General features: G+C 36.2%; 3 protein-coding genes across 4 annotated transcripts; 1 reads left to right on the top strand and 2 right to left on the bottom strand.

Annotated features, from left to right (window-relative positions):
* Positions 1-3,941: 3,941 nt before the first annotated feature.
* Positions 3,942-9,004, top strand: LOC123227445 (glycosyltransferase 6-like). Its single transcript, XM_044652242.1, has 2 exons — positions 3,942-5,483; positions 8,711-9,004. The coding sequence occupies exon 1, from the start codon at positions 4,128-4,130 to the stop codon at positions 5,475-5,477; it is 1,350 nt and encodes a 449-aa protein (XP_044508177.1). The 5' UTR covers positions 3,942-4,127; the 3' UTR covers positions 5,478-5,483; positions 8,711-9,004.
* Positions 9,005-10,100: 1,096 nt separating this feature from the next.
* On the bottom strand, positions 10,101-13,637 carry LOC123221463. The gene is made up of 3 exons (XM_044644337.1): positions 13,091-13,637; positions 12,253-12,405; positions 10,101-10,669 (listed from the first exon to the last, which is right to left on the bottom strand). Exons 1-3 carry the CDS (start codon positions 13,635-13,637, stop codon positions 10,101-10,103), a joined length of 1,269 nt encoding a protein of 422 aa, XP_044500272.1.
* Positions 13,638-18,183: 4,546 nt separating this feature from the next.
* Positions 18,184-20,916, bottom strand: LOC123193694. Of its 2 annotated transcripts, none has more exons than XM_044606772.1 (6): positions 20,768-20,916; positions 20,371-20,512; positions 20,229-20,295; positions 19,833-20,120; positions 19,552-19,754; positions 18,184-18,611 (listed from the first exon to the last, which is right to left on the bottom strand). In XM_044606772.1, exons 2-6 carry the CDS (start codon positions 20,449-20,451, stop codon positions 18,522-18,524), a joined length of 729 nt encoding a protein of 242 aa, XP_044462707.1. In that variant the 5' UTR covers positions 20,452-20,512; positions 20,768-20,916; the 3' UTR covers positions 18,184-18,521. The 2 variants fall into 2 exon arrangements, with proteins under 2 accessions (XP_044462707.1, XP_044462715.1); XM_044606780.1 differs by having other exon boundaries at positions 20,633-20,769.
* Between the last annotated feature and the right edge of the window lie 684 nt (positions 20,917-21,600).

The following is a 21,600-nucleotide window of genomic DNA, read 5'->3' as shown; positions in this document are numbered from 1 at the left end:
GATATGTCATTATATGATTGAACAGTTAAAAATTAATGATAAAGTAACACCTAATCATATAATTACATATTATTATTTATATTTAAAATTATGTATAAAAATTATACAAATAATTTTTTGGAATAGTTTACTACCCTAATATACACAAATATGTTTAAAAGAACTTCACTAGGGGGCCTGAAAAAAATATTTTTTTTTATAGGGACTTAATAGATAACCATATGTTTTTTTTGTTTTTTACCAGAAATTGATTGGAGGTTTATTTTCATTCTTGTAGAGATAGGTAATCGTGATTTCCGCTTGGATTGATTGATAGTGATATAGTGCGGGAGTTTATTTCTTTAAGAGACAAATTAAGAATTTGACCGGCTTGGATTGTGCGTGAAAGAGAGTAGCCCATTTATGACTAACTTACACAAATTAGTTTTAAATTGTGACACGTCACTTTGTAAAGCTAGTATGGCACGTGACACATCCATAAAAGGTCAAATTTGAATGAATGGAGGCCAAATAATGTACCACCCAAATTTTTATGAGTGCCAAGTCACATGATAAAGTTAAAAAAATCTAAAATTCTACCCATGAACCAAATGCCATTAGAAGAAGCAAAAGTAAAATAGTTACTTTATCAATAATATTAAAAATATATAAAATTCTTTATGTTTTTCCTTTAAAGTTTTAAAAACTAACATTTCATCTCTTCTTAAAGTTTTTTAACTTTCAAAAATAATATTTTTCTTTCAAAATCTGGAGTTTATTTTTCATATGCTTTTTGACCACCATCTTAGGTCATTGAAGATGGCACTTCAATCCACAAATCTTTGACCACCTTTCATCTCTTTAGTGCTTCTAGAAGATGCAATCAAAACGTGTCTTCAATAATTCTACAAGAATCAATAAAGACGAGTTTTCGTCGACTTCGTCAATTCCAGATGAATTGACGAAGAAGAGCATTTTTGTTGATTCAGATGAATCAACAAGTCTTTATCACGTCTTCTTGTATCGAATAGTGAAGATATGGTAGTTGGAGATGATGGGTTGAAGCGTTATTACTAGTGACCAAAGATAATGTAGGAGAGCATCGAAAAAATAATCTCAAAATTTTAGGGGAGGGAAAAATGCTATTGTTGGAAATTAGAAAACTTTAAGAAGTGATAAAGTTGTTAGTTTTTAAAATTTTGAAGAAAAAATAATAAATTTTATATTTTTTAATATTATCGATAAAATAATAATTTTACTTCTATCTTTAACAAAAAATTATAATAGAAGTTGATTTATAGGTAAAATTTTAAAATTTTAAAATTTTATAATATAACTTGGAAATATATCAAAACTTGAGGGGGGAAACAGGCCTTTGGCCTTTAATGGAATAACAATTAATTAATGACATGTCACTTTGTAAAGCCAGTATTGCTATTCTTGAAATTCGTCTTTATTTTGATAGGAACCGTTATATAGTACGTCCTCGCATACATGATTATTAGTATTCAAGGATACCTAAAATATATTTTATAATATAATATAATGTAATATAAACAAAAAATAATATATATTATAAAATATATTAAATTAATATGATATAATACATATATCTTAAAAAATATAATATAATAAATATATAAAAAATATTTTAAAAATATATAATATTTTTTAAAATAATGATTCATTAATTAAAATTTTTTATTATTATATTTTAAAAAAATTATCTTATGCTGTATAATTTAATAAGTAATTTGATTCTCCACTCCCTTGGTTGAAAAGCATTTTCTCGGTATGTGACAATTCTTGCTTCAACTAGTTAATGAGCAATACTATGTGTACCTATTTTGGATACATAAATATATACACACTCATATGTGTCATCATATGATTGATTATTGTTTTATTTTTAATTCAAAATCATTCAATCATATGATGACACATATAAATATGTACACATTTATGTACCCAAAGTGGGTACACATAGTTTTATTGCTAGTTAATAGATTTACGGCGAAATGACTATTTTTCACTCAAATTTTAATATAAATATAAATGTATATTTACAAAACTTTAAAAATTCGAATACTTATTTGTAAATGAACTATTGTTTAAATTTATATTAGAACTAAAGATAAAGTTGTTATTTTACTAATAACGTAAAAAAAAAATATTATTTTATTTTATTTTCTTTACAGATTTTGAAAACTTCTATTTCACCCCCAACCTCAATTTTGAAAAGTAATTTTTTCTTTCCCAAATTCTTAGAATTTGTTGCAAACTCCAGTGACAGTGACAATGACGATCAATCGGTTCCAACATTGACTAACCTTTTTTGTCTCTACCTTTGTTGCCGCTAACAATGCGACACAAAGCCTTAATGACGACAACACTTAAAGACGAAGAGGCTTTGTCGAATTGACTTCGGATGACTAGAATTTGTCATGTTTGTGATTTGAGAATGAGTCTTCGTTGACAATCGTCTAGATTTGAAGCTAAATCAACAGAAAACATGATAGACTTTGTTGTTTTGAAGGCTTTATTGATGATAGTAGAGAGAGACGCACAGAAGGTCAGTCGATACTAGAACTGATTGGTTGTTACTGTTGTCGTCATCGGAGTTAGTAGTAAATCCTAGGGATTTGAGAGAGAACAAACTACTTTACAAAGTTTAGGCTGAGAGATGAAATGCTAATTTTCAAAATTCAGAGAAAAAAATAAAATTATATATCTTTTAATATTATTGATAAAATAATAATTTTATCTTTAGTTTTAACAGTAATGAATCCATCAATTAGTATTTGAGTTTTTAAAACTATACATTAACATTTAGATAAAAAATAGTCCATTAGCCTACATATAAATGTTTTAATAGATATAAAAAAAAGATCATAAAAACTTTATAATCATACGAAATGTGTATTCTAAAAAACGTCCAAACTGACAATCAAAAACTGAACCACTATTGTTTATCAGAACACTGATGAAATAATAATTTTTTATTCTGCCTTATATTGAAAATCATTAGGCGTAAAAGACAGGAATGATCATTAGGTTAAAAATTGCAATTGCTTGCCATGCACTACAAATAAGAGAAGACACAATCCAATAAAAAGAAGTAAAAACCAATGCATTGCTCCACAAACAAGAGAAGACATAATCCAATCAAATGAAAAAGAAAAAAGAATGAAAACAGGGAGCCTGAATGTTTAAAAAAATAAAAAACGAAAACATTTTTCATCTTCATTGTCTTCTTCTCAGCTTCCAAAACTCTCTCTTCTAAGCTTTACTACCCTAATAAGGGCATTCCATTGATAACGATAGAGAGAGCGATCGACGGAAGCCATTCAAACCAAGTTGCATTTTATATAAAGGCATTCGCCTATCAACAATTTTGGTCCCAAAGGCAAGCCCCTGCATCTCTAGTGATAATTAAAGCCATCTAGTCTCTTGATTCCCAGTCCCATTATGTTAGATCTGGAGCCAAAGAGTAAGCTACCAATCCTTTTCTGCCTTCCCTCTCATACATTCCCCTTTCATATGTCATTTAAAGTGCAATTATCTATAAGATTTATGGTGGCGTATTACCAACAAATCTTTTTGAAAGGTCCCCTTTTTTTCCTGTAGGAGGAGAGGGGTGAAACCTTAAAGGAAATTATTGATGGACATTCTGGTATTTTCATAAAATCAATTGGCAGATGAACCAAGAAATAGTCCTTTCATCATCAAAGTTGGATGGGAAATACATTTTAGCCGACAATTAACCGTAAAAGAAGTGCGTGGAGAAAATGTAGCCAAAACTGTCGGTACTGCGAATTCCACGTGTCATTCTAAATGACCCACACGTAAGTTAAAATCAACGGACATCACGCCATACTTTACCTCTCAATCACATCCCGCGCATTTTAGCACCCATGGCGCCACCAAACCGACGCTTCTTAAGTTAATTCTTCCTACCTAAACAAGTTACACAACCAATCTTCAGCCACCTAGCCAAAGCAATCTTGTCTGTAAATCCCTTCTATATTTAGTTCCAGGCCAAGACAAGCACACAAATGTCGCGCTATAACGGACCAATAGCAACGCAGTAAGTGAGTGAGTGAGCCACTCAACTATTCACAGATTTATGTAGTTTAGTACACTGAAGAATGTTCTCTCAAGACTACTCTCCTTTTTCAATGGCGAAACCGAGTACACGTCACAAATCCTCTCTTTCAGATGGCTGTATCTTTCTTGCTGGAGCATTTGTTGCTCTCTTACTCGTTTGGTCTGTCTCTACTTTTTTTACGTCTATTCGGAGTTTTGATACCCTTTCCGAATCAAACGCTGCAAGTGATCGACAACAAGGCGGCTGCGATATGGGAGGTGTGAATTTACGATACGATCCTCCGGAAGAGACGTTCTACGACGACCCACAGTTGAGTTACACCGTTGAGAAGAAAGTTGAAAACTGGGACGAGAAAAGAAAGCAGTGGCTCAAGTCCCATCCTTCTTTTGCCGCCGGAGCGGCAGAGAGGATTGTTATGGTAACAGGATCACAGCCGTCGCCGTGTAAGAATCCCATCGGTGACCATTTACTTTTGAGGTTCTTTAAAAACAAGGTTGATTACTGTAGAATCCATGGCTACGATATTTTTTACAACAATGTGTTACTCCATCCGAAGATGAAATCCTTCTGGGCCAAGATTCCGATAGTCAAAGCAGCGATGCTGGCTCACCCGGAGGCCGAGTGGATCTGGTGGGTGGACTCGGACGCGTTATTCACGGACATGGAGTTCAAGCTTCCCTTACACAGATACAAGAACCACAACGTCGTCGTTCACGGGTGGCCTCGGATGATATACGAGGAGAAAAGTTGGACCAGCATAAACGCGGGCATTTTTCTCATAAGGAACTGTCAATGGTCAATGGATTTCCTTCAGACATGGGCTAAAATGGGTCCCATCGGCCCGGATTACTCGAAATGGGGTCAAATTCAACGATCAACGTTCAAGGACAAACTCTTCCCGGAATCAGACGATCAGGCGGCTCTGATTTATTTACTCTACAAAGAGAAAGAAAAATATTACGATAATATATATTTAGAAGGCGTATTTTATTTCGAAGGTTACTGGGTAGAGATACTGCCGACGTACGATAATATCACGGAGAAATACATAGAGATAGAGCAAAGGTCGCGCACGTTAAGGCGGAGGCACGCGGAGAAGGTGAGTGAGTTCTACGGCGCAGAGAAGGAACAGTATCTGAAGGACGCCGGGAACGGCAGATGGAGCTGGCGGAGGCCGTTTATCACGCATTTCACGGGATGCCAACCCTGCAGTGGGGACCACAATCAGATGTATTCTGGAGAGACGTGTTGGAGCGGGATGGTCAAGGCGTTAAATTTTGCGGATAATCAGGTGCTTAGAAAATATGGTTTCGTGCACCCGAATCTACGGGATTCGAGCTTGGTGTCTCCTGTGCCGTTTGATTATCCTGAGGAGGGCCCCTGGGGATAAAATAAGGTAAATTTTCATACCAATTATGAATTAAACGTTGACGTACGTCGAAACGTTTTTATTTTCATTAATAATTACAGCTGCCACATGCCAATTAAACCAGTTAAAATTCGGTTGAAACTAAAAAGATCCTGAGTGTCGACGCGATATTAGAATCTGTGGTTAATTATGAATTTGTTTACTTTCTTTTATTTACTTTAGATATCGTTTCTTGATTGAAGGATGATATTTGATTATTTTGTCGGGGGGGTACGTGGCCGAGTTTGACTAGGCACCCACGAAAGAGACTTAAAAGGACATAGCATTGGGTTAGTGGACCCAAGTTTTCTCCTTTTTGCATGTTAAAAATGGCTCCTCCATTTGCATTTCTTCCCATATTCGTTTGCTTTGAATTGGTTTAAAAGCAAGACATATCTTTACACACATACATTTGTCAGAGAAGATTAATGTTATTTCTATTTAATTTAAAATTATTAATGGTATTATAATAAATTATTTATCTATTAAAAAATATATATACATAGTTTTATACTCCAAGATAACTTATTTTTATCCAAAGTTTACTGTTTTATCAAATTCTTATCTATTAATTTTAAAAATTTTAAAAATTTACTTATTTATTAATTTTTGTTGTTACTGTTAAGGGTAAAATTACTATTTTAAAATTTTTATTTACAAAAAATAATTTAACTCAATTTTTCATCTTAGTTTTAAAAACTCACAATTAACCCTCCTAGCTCAATTTTAAAAAATTATTTTTTCACCCTCAACATTTAGGGCTCCTAAGTTTTGATATTTTAAAGATAATAACCCGCCTCAAATTCTAAAGTATTGTACTTACACTCTCAAAATTTAATTTTCTCTTTCCTGTGACGGTTCTTTTCGATGATTCTTTTTGGTGCATCATCAACCCCATCATCAGTAAGCCATCTCTCTCCCCGATGGTTTTCTAATATGGAAACTATCAAAATCCAACGAAAACCGTTGGATGCTGCATGGATAAGGTGACAAATTGAGATAAATTATTCTTTTTTATATAAAAAATTTAAAATAATAATTTTACATTAACATTAACAATAAAAATTAATAGATGAGAGAGTTTTTGAGATTTTTAAAATTAATAGGTGAGAATTGAGAAAATGTAAATTTTGGGTGGGAATTAGTCCTTTGGCGTAGTTTTATTGTACATTTTAATATTCCTTCCCATCCCATTGCCCATAAGCCTCCATATATATCACTAACTGCCTCCAAAATTTAACCACGCAAGAAGGTGGAGTGCTGAAGTGTAAGAGGAATATATACTGTTTATTTCAGCTCATGGCTTGGCTACCCTTTTATTAATTTTTTTTATATAAAAAAATAGTGAAGTAGATTTTTGGGGCTCAGGTATGGTTAGGGTTAGATTCAAGCTGAGTCAAACTTGATTCTATTTATATATAGCAAAGCTTGAGTTCAAGCTTGTGGAAGCTAAGCTCGAGTTCAAGCTCGTGGAAGTCAAACTCGAATTCAGTTTGAATTTGGTTTGACTCATTTTGAGCTTGAGTTTTTATCTATTTCGTTATTAAAATGACATTGTTTTAATATATATTGATCAAAACGATGTCGTTTTGTATTAAAATTTTTAATTGAAAAATTTGACGAGTAGCTCGAGCTCGAACTTGACCAAGCTTTTATAGGGTTGATTCATTTCAGACTCGTTCAAACCAAATTTGAATGGGCTCGGTTCGAATATAACCCTAGGTATGATTATCTTAACATAATGAGAAGTGTTGTCTATTGTTTTTTTTGCACAAAAGCTAAAGAATCATGGAGTTTGGAGCTTTTGTTTTTTCAACAAAACTGATTTGCATGTATCATGGCATCCCTTCTCTGCTACAACTAAGACTAGATTCAGATTGAGTTTATTTAAGTTCGAGCTCGAACTTAAACGAGTTTGAAATGAATCAACAGAAATGAGCTCAAACTCGAACTCGAACTTTGAATATAAGTGTAAACAAGCACGAGCTTAAGCAGTGTACTCGAACAACTCAAGCGGCTCATGAGCTGGTTGAGCTGCCTAAGTGTCAATAAACTCATTAAATGGACGGTGTCGTTTCTGTGAAAAATTAGAGTGAAAGTTAAAAAGTTTTTGCTTTTCCCTTGCTTCACCCTTCAAGCCTTCATACGCGCATCTTCACTTCAGTCTTTTGCCCTTCTCCTTCTTCTTTCAACTTTCACATATTGCAATCTCATCAGTCTCTGTCTCCATCGACAACGTCTGTTCCAATGGACTCCTTCATTGCTTCACCATAATCTCACCCTAATTTTGGCCTTCTCTTCTTCAGTCTTCTTGCTTCACCTAATTTTGGAATTAGGGTGTCTAATTTGAGGGTTTTGTCCATTATTGCTTTTCTGTGTTGCTGTGTTCAGTTTTGAGACAAGGGCATATCAAGTTTTGCTTTTGAGAACCTTGAACCTTAAGGTTATTTTGTTCCTGTGTTTTGTCCATGAACTTAAACAATGGTACGACCATTGGCATGGTGGTTTGCTATTTTGTTAACTTGATTTGTTCCAAATCACTTGTACTTCGTGGGCTTCTATTTTCCTTATTAGCAATATTCTTATATTAGAGGAAAATTGGTTGTATTGATTAAGAACTATTTAAGCATTTTTGAGGTGTTTTTTTCTTTACCTAAAGGAATTGCGAATAGCTTGTGAGATATTTGCCAGCTCGCAAGCCCAAGCTTAAGCAGCCATTTTCTTGGCTCTTTGAGCCGAGCTCGTTTGTTCACCAACCGAGCCGAACTCGATTGGCTCGAATACAGCCCTAACTACAACCAAGGAAGCACAAAAATGCACAACATGGTGCATTTCCACCCTTCCAAAATGGCCTGAAACCGATACGGAACATTTGGAAGTTATTTCGGTAATTTAAAGTAAAAAGGAAGTGTGTTTCTACAACAGAAATGCGTTTCTTTTGCATAAACATATTTTATCTTTACTTTAAATTACTGAAATGCCCCGAAATGTTTCATACTGGTTTCGGGCCATTTTAGGAACCGAAACATTTTAGAAGCATGGAAATGCACCATATTTTGCATTTTCGTGCTTCCTTGGTCTCAGCTATATAATTTATGAGAATTGTGTGCAATAAACTGACTGGTAACCAGCCGGATTGTTAGAGATTTGACTCTAGGAAATATAAAAAACTCTCTACATTATACAGACCTGAAGACATTTCTTTTATTGAACAGGCTTACCAATCATTCAAGCTTCCAACTGAAATACCGAGAAGTCAACGATTGCTTGCAATTAGTAGAATTTTCAAAAGCTCTTTCACTTCATCAACATCTGCATTGCGAGGTTCTCCTGCTGCAACTTTCAGTTGTTTTTTGCTTCCGGATTTCTGTTTAATAAGTTTGTAATGTTTAAATGCTGAAAGTACCCAGTTATCCTCTGCCAGGATTCAGGTTGTTCTTAAGAACATATTTATCTCGCATGATAATTTGGGCGAGTTAGCTTATAAAATATTTCAGCTTCTAAAATTATTTTCAAATTTTAAGAACCTTTAATTTTTTGCATAAAAGTAGAAAGATCTTTCTCTTGCTTTCAGGAACAATCTATGATATATATATTTTTTCTCTTCCAACATGAAGGATGCAAATTGATAATGTAAAACAAGATGAGATGATGTAAGTGTTAGTTGCTCGTTTGCATTACACACTACCGTAGGTTTCATCTTCATGAAAGAAATAGTTAGCCGAATTGGGGATGGGCTGATAATTTTGAAGGACTTTAAAAAGTAAGCATCTCAACTCAACCAGAGGTGCCGAAGGCCCCAACAGAGGACGAATAATCCTCGTTTCTGTATCATAGGAAAAACCTTTTCCTGTCCTGTCTTATAGGAAATTGCCATCATAGTTAATAAATAATAAGAGAATCTTAATTATAAATTATTTATGGTAGTTGTCGAAATTTTAACAAAGTATAAACAGAAGTTATAAAATGATATGATTTTAAATTAAGATTAGTCAAATTCGTCCATAAACATCCTTTGAATAAGAGTGATGCTGCCCTTATTGATGATATATTAACTTAAACTACAAAATTATTCATCACTTTATTTCACCATTTACATAATAATTTATAAAGTTATAATAGCTTAAAAAACATTGTGGTTATCAGTATTTTACGATACACGATATATATTATATGATATAATAAATGTGAAAAACAATACGTATTATAAAATATATTGAATTAATACACATTTTTAGAAAAAATAATAAAAATTGTATATGAGAAATTTTAAATTTTTATAAATGTTTTTTATATTTTTGAAAATGTTAATGTGTAAATTAGAATTTTTTAATATTTTATTTTTTAAAAATAATATTATACAATATGATACAATATTTAGTATATGGTACAAATTACTAAATTTTTTATATAAGATATGATAACGATTCAACTACCATGAACTAAATCATTACCGAAATCTCTGTTCTCACAAATTATGACACATATGCATACCCCCAAAATCTCTCTAGTATGGAGGAACTATTATGAAACCATGGCATTGACACCCCCATCATCATCACCATCTCCGTCTCTGAGTGACACTTCATTGATGTACTGACTCCGTTATTTCATCAAATACCGAGTTGATAGGCGATACGCACATTCCATGTCCTGGATATTCACAGCCTTTCCCTTCCGTTTCTGACATGCTAAAGCAGCAGCTGAAATAAGATGAATAGCATATCTCAAGGATGTTCCGTAACCAACACAGGTTAGCAATTGCTTTGCATCTTCAATCATTTCAACATCTTCCTCCTGACAACTGATTTCTAGAATTTTGCGAAATTGATCTCTTGTGTAAGGTTTAGTTGAGATGATGAGGAGACGATTGAGGAGATCCATTGGAATTCCATGAGCAGCTTTGTAGTTTGTGCCCCTGATTCTGGCGATCCCTCTGCTGGTAGCAACAACTAATATTGGAGCCATCTCATTCTCCACACCATGGTTCAGAAAGGAAAAGCACTCAACGTCAAGCACTTGCACCTCATAATGAATAGGACACCGCAAACCGGGCACAATCTCTGCCTTCCCTTCCTCCCTCCACTCTGCTATCTTTGTGTCAATTTGGTCTCGCACTTCTGCATGAATTTCACCAGTATCACCAGTTAAAGAGTCCCAAAAATCCCAGTGTTCTGAAAAAAAAAAGATAATGAAGTTAGAGACAATATATGGAAAATAGTCTGCATTCTAACAAGTTCATAGACTTCCTCATCAATATACCGCCTGGAGGTCTAAATTATAAGAAGCTTGTACACCAGGCTGACAAATAACTGTAGTCAGATGTTGGAAATAATTAAACATGCCACGGATCAAAATCTGTGAAATCTGTAAATACGAATTTGCGTACCCGTTTTTTATTTTCCATGAAGCGTCTTCGAATTCTACGCGAGATGTTGACGTTAGTCTATTTTCACAACACCATTTGCTTATGTACTAATTTCCATTTGGGAGACATGATCTATTGTGCATTGCATTGGCAGGAGAAGAGATGAGAGAGCTCTTTTTTCTAAAATAACAACTGTGTTATTATATATGAGGAAGATAGTTTGGACAATTTATACATGTCCAACTGTCCTCTAACTCCACTTCATAACTGCCCATGGCAGTTATATTAAATCAGGTTGGATCGACCCGTCATGGGTGGATCCGGATCCAATATCAGATGTCATATAGCAACTTTAGATCAATATCCTCTTCTCTACAACATCAAGCCAGAGAGATGTTTGAACAATATAACTGTTTATCATTACAGTTTATAGAGTTAAAGAAGGATTAAGAAAAAGATAAATAGACAATGACAGTGTTACTATTCCTTACTGTAAAACAGCTATTACATCAATTAAGAAGCTGTTAATCTGTTGCTTTCATACTTCTTTAAGATAGTCTCAACTGTCAACTTAAAAACCCTGATCATTGATCTTGTAATGGTAAAAGAAAGACACCTCGGAAGGTTAAGCAGAAGAAAAGCTAACGAATTCCATATCTCAGGTATAAAAATGCTTTTCTTCTCCCTGACGTTTGAATTTTAAGTTCTTTCAAGGCATTTCATTACTATGTTTTGTCATAATTAATAATTGTTGATTATCATCCATTTCATGATGGATTTCTTCTAGTCCACAAGGACTGTTAAAGCTGGAGTTATGTACAAAAGCCCCAAGACCTTGTCATGCTTTTAATGACTCAGTCTGGTAGGGAGTCACCTATTAACTGTTTCTTTAAACTGATATCCACAACACTGACAGTTTGTTGCGTACCTGTTCAGGCTGCAATCTCCCCTGCTCAAGTGTCAATCCCTTATAGCAAAATAAGTGGAAAGAATTGGAATCTGTAGTATTCATGACCTCAATATCTAGCATTCAGTCTATATAATATGAACTCAATCAAATAAAATAGAAAAGTGCAATCCATCCTATTCATTCATTAACCATGGCAAGTGTTTACACCAGGTGTTTTACAACTTAATTTGGAGCAACAAACTAAAAGAAAATGGACATTATCAAAGAAAATGGACACTATCAATTCTGGAATTCGAGAGCCAGACCTCTCCTTCTTCACTAACAAACTTCAGTACATCATTTCAAAAAACAAAAGCCGACCCTCTCCTTTTTCCTGCTGCCATATAAATGATGAATTTCCCTAACAGAATCCTCCCCTCTGCCCACTCATAAGCTGCCATGTGTTTCCACTGAATGGCCAAGATCAATCTGTTTCAGACCAGCTTCTTTAATCCCCAGATTGCCCTTCATCTTGTTAATCCTTGAATCCTCAGCTGAGAGCTTCTTTCTTCCTTCCTTCTCTGGGCCAGCTTCCTCTTTGCTCTTCTTGGGCCTACGAAAATACACTTTGGTAATTAGGCCTCTATCAATACCTGTTCAGGCTACAATCTCCCCTGATCAAGTTTCAATCCCTCATAGCAAAATAAGTGGAAAAAATTGGAATCTGTAGTATTCATGACCTCAATATCCAGCATTCAGTCTGTATAATATGAACTCAATCAAATAAAATAGAAAAGTGTAGTCCATCCCATTCATTCATTAACCATGGCAAGTGTTTACACCAGGTGTTTTACAACTTAATTTGGAGCAACAAACTAAAAGGAAATGAACACTATCAATTCTAGAATTCAAGACCCAGACCTCTCCTTCTTCACTAACAAACTTCAGTACATCATTTCAAAAAACAAAAGTCGACCCTCTCATTTTTCCTGCTGCCATATAAATGATGAATTTCCCTAACAGAATCCTCCCCTCTACCCACTCATAAGCTGCTATGTGTTTCCATTGAATGGCCAAGATCAATCTGTTTCAGACCAGCTTCTTTAATCCCCAGATTGCCCTCCATCCTATTAATCTTTGAATCCTCAGCTGAGAGCTTCTTTCTTCCTTTTTTTTCTGGGCCAGCTTCCTCTTTGCTCTTCTTGGGCCTACGAAAATACACTTTGGTAATTAAGCCTCTATTAATACCCCCCCTCCCACGGAGACGCATCTAGTCCTCAAGGTGAAATTGGGGAAAGCGATCCCGGATGGTGATGTAATCCTCTCAAGAGTTCTCACAGTTCGGAAGAGAGTGCCATTTGATGAGGACCTCAAGGCGACCAGTTTTAGAATAATGAGTATCCAATAAAGCTTCCAACTGTAGTTGCAATTCTAAGTCTTCAGAAAGGCAGCCAGGCAGTGGTTGTGGTTGTATAGCAGCCCCTATTATCCTCTTCAACTGTGACACATGGAAAACCGTATGGATTTTACTAGTGGAAGGTAAAACAAGACGATAGACAACCGAACCAATCTTTTTAGTGATAACATAAGGACCATAAAAACGAGAGCTCAATTTTTCATTGAGCTTCTTAGCAAGTGTCTTGAACCGATAAGGTTGAATTTTAAGGAACACTTTCTCACCAACTTCAAAGTGGAGTTCACGACGTTTTAAATCGACTTGACGTTTCATCCTTTCCTGGGCTTTATGGAGCTGTTGTTTTAATTCATGTAGAATGGCATCTTTTTGCTGTAGAAATACCCTTACCTCATCAACTTTGGTTACTTCGGAACCCCATCGAAAAAGCATCTGGGGGTCTCGCCCATATAAAGCCTTAAAAGGAGTCATCTTAAGAGAACTATGGAAGGTGGTATTATACTAATACTCCGCCCAAGTGATCCATTTAGCCTAATCCTTTGGTTGTTGAGAACAAAAGCATCGAAGATAGGTTTCAAGGCCACAGTTGACAATCTCATTTTGACCATCAGATTGTGGATGATATGCACTATTGAACTTAAGGGTAGTACCCACGGAACGAAATAACTCTCCCCAAAATTGACTCATAAATAGGTGATCTTGATCTGAAACAATAGAACGAGGGTATCTATGAAGCTGGACTATCTCTTTACTAAATAATTTGGCCACCTCTCTAGCCGTATAAGGATGTGAGAGCACTAGGAAGTGACTATATTTGGTCAAGCGATCGACTACCACCAAAATGGTATCCCCCTTTTTAGTGCGTGGAAGACTCCCAATGAAATCCATAGATATATCTTCCCAAACTTTATCAGGGACTAGAAGAGGCTGCAATAAGCCTGCAGGGCTCATGGCTTGATATTTATTTCTTTGATAGGTCTCGCAATTGGCTACAAAGTCTCTGACACATTTTTTCACGGCAGTCTAATAAAAAACTGCGGCGATTTTCTTATAAGTGCGAAAAAACCCTGAATGGCCGCTAAAAGGTGAAGAATGAAATTCACGAAGCAAGGCTGGTAGTAATGTAAAAGAGAGAAGCAACACCAACCTATTTTTATAAAAGAGAGTCTCATTTCTTAATAAGAAATTGGTGTGGCTGGAAGGGTCTTATAATAAATCTTAGATGATTCATTTATATTGGCCATCTAAGCAGACTTTCTGATCAATCACTTCACCCTCCATCTAATGCCCAGCTAATATAGAGGCCAAGGTAAGAGATGTTGCAGGTAGTCTAGACAAAACATCAGCTACATTATTCTCTACGCTAGGTCGGTATTGAATCTCAAAATCAAAGCCCAAAAGTTTCATTACCCAACGTTGTTGATCTCCACTAATGATAGTTTGTTCCATCAAGTGCTTCAAGCTTTTCTGATCAGTGCGAACAATGAAATGCCTCCCCAACAAATAATGGTGCCACTTTTGCAAAGCCAACACAATTGTCATCAATTCGCGTTCATAGACTGACTTCACTTTATTTCTAGGTAAGAGAGCCTAACTCATGAAGGAAATGGGTCTACCCCCTTACATAAGGACAACTCTTATGCCTGTGGATGAAGCATCTGTCTCAACCAAAAAAGGTTGATTAAAATCAAGCATGGCAAGGACTGGAACAATAGTCATAGCAGTCTTCAACCTCTCAAATGTCGTTGTCGATTCATCAGTCTAATGGAAAGAATTCTTTTTCAAAAGCTGTGTCAGTGGAGCTACAATCTGTCCATAATGGTGCATGAAACTACGGTAATACCCTGTAAGTCCCAAGAAACCCCGTAGCTCACTAATATCTCGTGGTTACGACCAATCACTCATACACTGAATTTTTTGGGGATCAGCAGCCACACCCTCAGCTGAAATTATGTGTCCTAAATACTCTAAGCGAGAAACCCCAAAGGAACATTTCTTTCTATTCAAGAGCAGGTGATGATCTGAAAGCAACTGTAAGGCTAAACTCAAATGATCCAAGTAAATAGATAAATCTCTGCTATAAATCAAAATATCATCGAAAAACACAAGTATAAATTACCGTAAATGATCTCGAAAGACTTCATTCATTAAGGCCTGAAATGTGGCTATGGTGTTAGACAACCCAAACAGTATAACAAGAAACTCATAATGGTCGTTATGTGTCCGAAAGACAGTTTTCTCAACATCAGAATCAAGAATTCGGATTTGGTGATAACGCCAGATAACTCATCTAAAAGTTCATCAATAACAGGAATAGGGAACTTATCTGGAACAGTAATCTTGTTGAAGGCACGGTAGTCGACACAGAAACGCCATCCATCGTCTTTCTTTTGCACTAGGAGAACAGGACTGGAAAAGGGGCTGGTGCTTGGTTTAATAATTTCAGCGTGCAGTATTTCTCTAACTTGACGTTTAATTTTAGTCTTCTGATGGTAAGGGTATCGATATGGGCGTATATTAGATGGTGCAACTCCATCAAATAAACGAATGGCATGATCATGGGTCTGACAAGGCGGTAAACCAGTGGGTTCTTCAAATAAATGCTAGAATTTGGTCAATATACCCTAGACTGCTTCTGGGCTCCCTTCAGAAATTGGATCAATGGCAGCCAACTTAATCCAATAGCAATGGCCACCGAATTTAAGAGTTTTCCAGACAGCTTTAAGAGAAGTTTCTTGGGTGACTAATGAAGGATCCCCCTGAAGTGTAATTTTTTGCCCTATCCAGTGAAAAATCATAGTAAGATTCTGCCAGTTACTTTTAATAACGCCCAAAGTTGCCAACCAATCCACCCCCAGAATGATATCCACGTTGCCTAACGGAAACACATAATAATCATAGAGAAATTGCATTTTTGGAAGCTGTAGCATGACTCCCTGACATTTTTCTCCGTCCTCTATAGTATTGCCATTTCTAATGATCACCTGGAATTTCGCTAGTGAGACTGAGAGCTGTAATTGGTTCACCACCTACCGAGATATAAAGCTATAGGAGATGTCGGAGTCGACAAGAACGACGACAAAGGAATTGTCAATCTTGCCGAGGAACTTCAAGGTTTTAGGGGAATAGATACCCCCAACAGAATGACATAAAAGATCGAATTCATTACCATGTGTCAATTTGGGTGAGGGAACTCCATCTGAAATTTCTGTGTCTTCCAGCTTATCGTCCTCGCAAAGCATCAAACAGAGCTGTTTGAAGGGGCACTGATAAGTGGGTCCAAACTTGCCTCCACACTTAAAGCACAGGCCTTAAGTGATTCGGGTCTAATTTTTGATTGAGAGAGTCATGGGTACTCGACCCTGGAAACTAGGTTAGGTCGTCGATTGAAGGAGTTTGACCTGGTAGAAGAAGAAAATGGTGGCTAGTTTAGTGTGGTAGGTGGATGGGAAGGGTGACGGTATGTGTCTGATGAGGTGGGAGTTAAGGTAACGACGGAAGAAGTCGCCATTGGAGGTGTTGAAATTGGGGCAGAAATATTAGGCAAGTAGGAATGAGAAAAACATGAGCTGGAGGGTGGGAAATTATAGTCTGGGTCCGGGCGACGGGTTGGGTTTGAGTATGGGTATGGGTCACTCAGGTGGGTTGGTTGATGGGTTGGGTTTGAGTGATTGGGTTGTGTTGAAACAGTATGATAAGACGGTAAAGAGTTGGCTCGTTTATAATGTGGGCTAGTCTGAAGGCGATGCGGTAGGAAAAGAGGTTGGGTCGGTGTGGTTAGCAATCTGAGTGATGAAGTGCTATTGCGTTTGGCTGAATAATGGGCTCGGGCTGGGTTGGGTGTTAGGTGTTGGGTGGGGTTACAAAGTAATTGGGAGGTGCACTTCGATATAGGCTTCCGAAACTTGTAAGAACTTGGGCTGCCCCAGTTGGATCCAAGTCCCATTCTAACCCGTACACGACCCGATCGCGTTCTTCTATATTTGCGGCCAGCTGCATCAAAGTAAAAAGGTCCACCAGTGCCTAGAGGCGAATCTCAGCCTGTATTCGGTGTTTCAAACCGACGATGAAAGCTCCTCGCACCCACTTTACTGTTGCTGCCGGAAGCATTGCCACCAACTGCTCAAAATGAGCCCTGTACTCAGCCATCGTTCCTGTTTGTCTATGTATGATGATCTGCTCATATGGCGACCAATGTTGGGACGATCCAAACCGAAGGAGTAACTCCTCTTTCAACTCTCTCCACTCTCGGAATGGCTGCCAGAGTTCCCTAAACTGAAACCAACTTAACGTCTCTCCGTCTAAGCAAAATATCACTGTCACCAAACACTCCCGTTTATTCATACCGTTCATCTGGAAATAACGCTTGGCCTTAACTGCCCACCCCCAAGGGTCCATCCCATTAAACAGAGGTATCTCCAATTTCTGGTGATACTGGTCACGACAATTCGTCGACTCTGTAGTGGCATAACGTGGTAGGCGATGATTTCTAAATGATTCACCAAACACTACACCGTTGTTGTGAGGGTATGGGGGTTATTGTGGTGGGGGTATCGGTTGTTGAAACCCAAAGTTTCCTCTATTTGTTACCAACTCCGGGGAATATTGCAATGGTTCTTGGATGACAGTGGGTGATATTGCTACTGTTTCATTCTCTTTACCCTTCATGTCTTTAAGCAGTAACTGTCTTATCTCATGTAAGGTTTCATCAAGCTTATCAAATCGGGAAATTGTATGGTGTTCAGATTTCATGAATCTTTCATCCATGATTGTTCCTTTCTCCGTTAGATTTTTAAGGTTTTCTTTTAAATCTTTCACTCTCCTTTCCATTCTGGTTTTGACCATAACCCAGCTCCAATGGCTCTGATACCAAGTTTGTTGTGTACCTGTTCAAGCTGCAATCTCCCCTGCTCAAGTTTCAACCCGTTCTAGCAAAATAAGTGGAAAGAATTGGAATTTGTAGTATTCATGACCTCAATATCCAACATTCAATCTGTATAATATGAACTTAATCAAATAAAATAGAAAAGTGCAGTCCATCCCATTCATTCATTAACCATGGCAAGTGCTTACACCAGGTGTTTTACAACTTAATTTGGAGCAACAAACTAAAAGGAAATGGACACTATCAATTCTAGAATTCGAGAGCCAGACCTCTCCTTCTTCACTAACAAACTTCATTACATCATTTCAAAAAACAAAAGTCGGCCCTCTCTTTTTTCCTGCTGCCATATAAATGATGAATTTCCCTAATAGAATCCTCCCCTCTGCCCACTCATAAGCTATCATGTGTTTCCACTGAATGGCCAAGATCAATCTGTTTCAGACCAGCGTCTCTAATCCCCAGATTGCCCTCTATCCTGCTAATCCTTGAATCCTCAGCTGAGAACTTCTTTCTTTCTTCCTTCCTTCTCTGGGCCAGCTTCCTCTTTGCTCTTCTTGGGCCTACGAAAATACATTTTGGTAATTAGGCCTCTATCACAGTTTAACTTTATGATAATTGATAAGCCTACAATTTAACCAGCTAGACTTACATATACTGGTCCTCCAAATCTAGTTTGTCACACTTAGGCCAGCTATTTCCACTCTCAACAAATGCATCTTTCTATATTCCGATAGTCCAATTTGAACCAAATTTTATAACTACTAAAAGTTGCATAGTGCAGTGATAGCTCCTGTTTCAAATTCAGAGCACTACAAGGGATTTCTAGGTTATTAGCGAGGGATGTTGTCCTATTTATCAAAATATTTCCTTCTCAACACATAGCCTGAAGAGTTCCAGGATTCCTTCCATGTCCTCTTCAAGGGAAAATTTCAAAATTGATAATCAGATTGGAGAAATAATCGTATCAAATATTTTCTTTTGTATTATTATTTTGTTCCTTTTTTGTTTACCAGATTATGATTTGTTTCCTAATTTGATTGGGAATAATTGTGTATATATTGTTATAGTGTATATCTGTTTTTGTATAAATATGGAGGCCAAAAAACACTTCCAGCTTAAGTGACACCAAAGAATAAAATAACAGTAAACCTTTCAATTCCTCATTCAAAAGAATACAATGTTTAAATCTAGTTTCTTTCTATAGATATTCAAAGAACAGAACTGATATAGCCATCATATAAACACAATCAATTTGCAAGTATTATTGTTATCAACCTCATTGTAATAGTAAATTCATATGCATAATCCAACTTCAGCATCATCCTGAATGAAATCAGCTTCTTCTAAATAAAATAATCAATCAAACCTACACCAATCTGATCGGGTTCATAATGTATACAAATCAGATTTAGTGCACATAACTATGTTCAAGCAAATTATTATTGTCATCCAGCTCCCTCACTAGTGAATTCAATCTTTACTAGTAGTAGGATTACTTGCCTGGGCTTGGTTAAAATGTTCCATATTAGAGGTCTTCATTTTCTGATCATCATCATCAGAATTTCCTCTGTTATTAGAGGACTCAAAGCTTTGACCTACAACGAAGTTTTCATCGCCTGAGAACTTAAGCTGTTCCTTGGCCACCTTCTTTGCGAACCTCCGATTCTTTATCTTGTTCTGATTACTGCACCCAACCGCCCCACCTGAACTAACAATTGTCAAATGAATCAAAACTTCCTTTGCAATAACCATGTCACTTCACTTGATTATAGGAATCTTACCGGGCTTGTCATGAGTAACATCACATTTCTCATCGACGTTTTGTCGAACATCTTGACGATGAATTTCATCTCCACGATAATTATCGTTTGCATCCTCGTTGATTGTGGGTGGCAACAAAGGCCCAATAATTTTGCTCCTACGAGAAGCATCTTCCTTGAGTTTCTTCTTACGAAGTCTCTTCCGTTGAGCCCTAGTCAGCTTTTGAGGCTGATATTTACCACCCTCACCATTATCATCGTCAGCTTCATTATCACCATCACTTGAGCTACCAGTTCGAATAAAATGATCTGCATTTATTTTAGAATTTAATATTACGAAACGATGAATATCCATTTACAATTTAGAAAAACAAATTTACAGATATTTAGTATTTATGGATATTTCAAGAACCAAACCTAGATTTGTAAGTTCCAAGTCGAAGTCTTCTACCGGGTCACCATGTTTTTCCTCTTCATCCACTGCCTGCATTGTGCGATATAATTCATAATTCAAATTAGATTGTTAATTTGAAAAACAAAAATCAGGAAGAAAATTTACTTGGGTTGGTGATGGTGGAGGATAAAGTGTGTTAAGAACGGCTTCATGGAACTTCCGTCGTTTCTCTTCACGGCGGCGCATCACGATCAAGTGTCCGTGAAAAATGCTCTTTCTTTGATGATGGTGGATCTCTTATAAAGTGCTTAAAAAAATTATGGGATTGGTCATTAATTTATCTACAGAAACTAAAAGAAACTGTACCCAAAAACATCGAGGTACTGCTGTCGAGTGCCTCAAAATCGGTCAAGAAAATTTATCCTACCTTGGAACACAGAAGGTGTATGGCATATGTGCACAAATCGACTATAATTAGCCATATTCAGATTCATTCAACTGCAACTTTATTTTAACGTTTGTTTACAAAACTCCTAGACAAGTTTTATTTGCTTCATTTTACCTGAAACAGGGAAGTAACGGGCTCTTCATCTTCACGAATCACAGCCACTGAAAGGGCATGTGAATGCAAAACTCATGCGATCTGGACACCGAGGTCTTAGCTAAAATTCGAGAGTGACCACAATGTTGTTGAGAAATCTATGTTAGAAAATTTTCTTGTAGTGGAGTAACATTAATTATAATTATAATTTCATAAAATTGGGTAAATAGACAATATCAATGATTTATTAGAACTTTTGTAAGACCTCATTAGAAATGGATTCAAATCAAAGTAAGTTTGAACTTGAGACAACTCAAATTTGGCTTAACTTGAGAGAAACTGAGTTTGAGCTTAGGGTTTTGAGCCCGCGAAACTCCTCTTAAACTAGTTTGAGTTTGGTTCACTTAAGGGGAGCTGAACTCGAGTTTTATTATAGTACCAAATCAAGCTCGAGTTCAACTATAAAATTAAGCCAAGCTAAGTTAAACTAAATTTGAGTTCAGTTCAGTACTATAACTGAGTAAAAAAGAACAAAAAAAATATATCATTTTCATACATATTTGTTCAAATAATATCATTTTAATTCATTTGTGTCAAATTTTTCTATGTTTGCAAACTTGATGAGTCAAACAACATTCAAGTTTGAGCTCAAACATGACAATATTAAACTCTTAAGTTGGAACTCGAGTTTAAGCTCATACTCACCTAAGCAAAACTCTTTTTAGGCTCGTTTAAGCTAAACTCATTTTCTAGTTCAAGTCATTTCAACTCAAATATAATCTTAGATTTAGTAACCTATTATATATTGATTAAGCATCGTCTTTATTATCCTAACAAAACAACTTTACTCATTA

This window comes from Mangifera indica, chromosome 1 (genome assembly GCF_011075055.1).
Source record: "Mangifera indica cultivar Alphonso chromosome 1, CATAS_Mindica_2.1, whole genome shotgun sequence".
In the NCBI taxonomy this organism is placed as follows: Eukaryota; Viridiplantae; Streptophyta; class Magnoliopsida; order Sapindales; family Anacardiaceae; genus Mangifera; species Mangifera indica.
The sequence above is the reverse complement of the archived record's forward strand: the minus strand, read 5'-3'. Positions and strand labels throughout refer to the sequence as shown.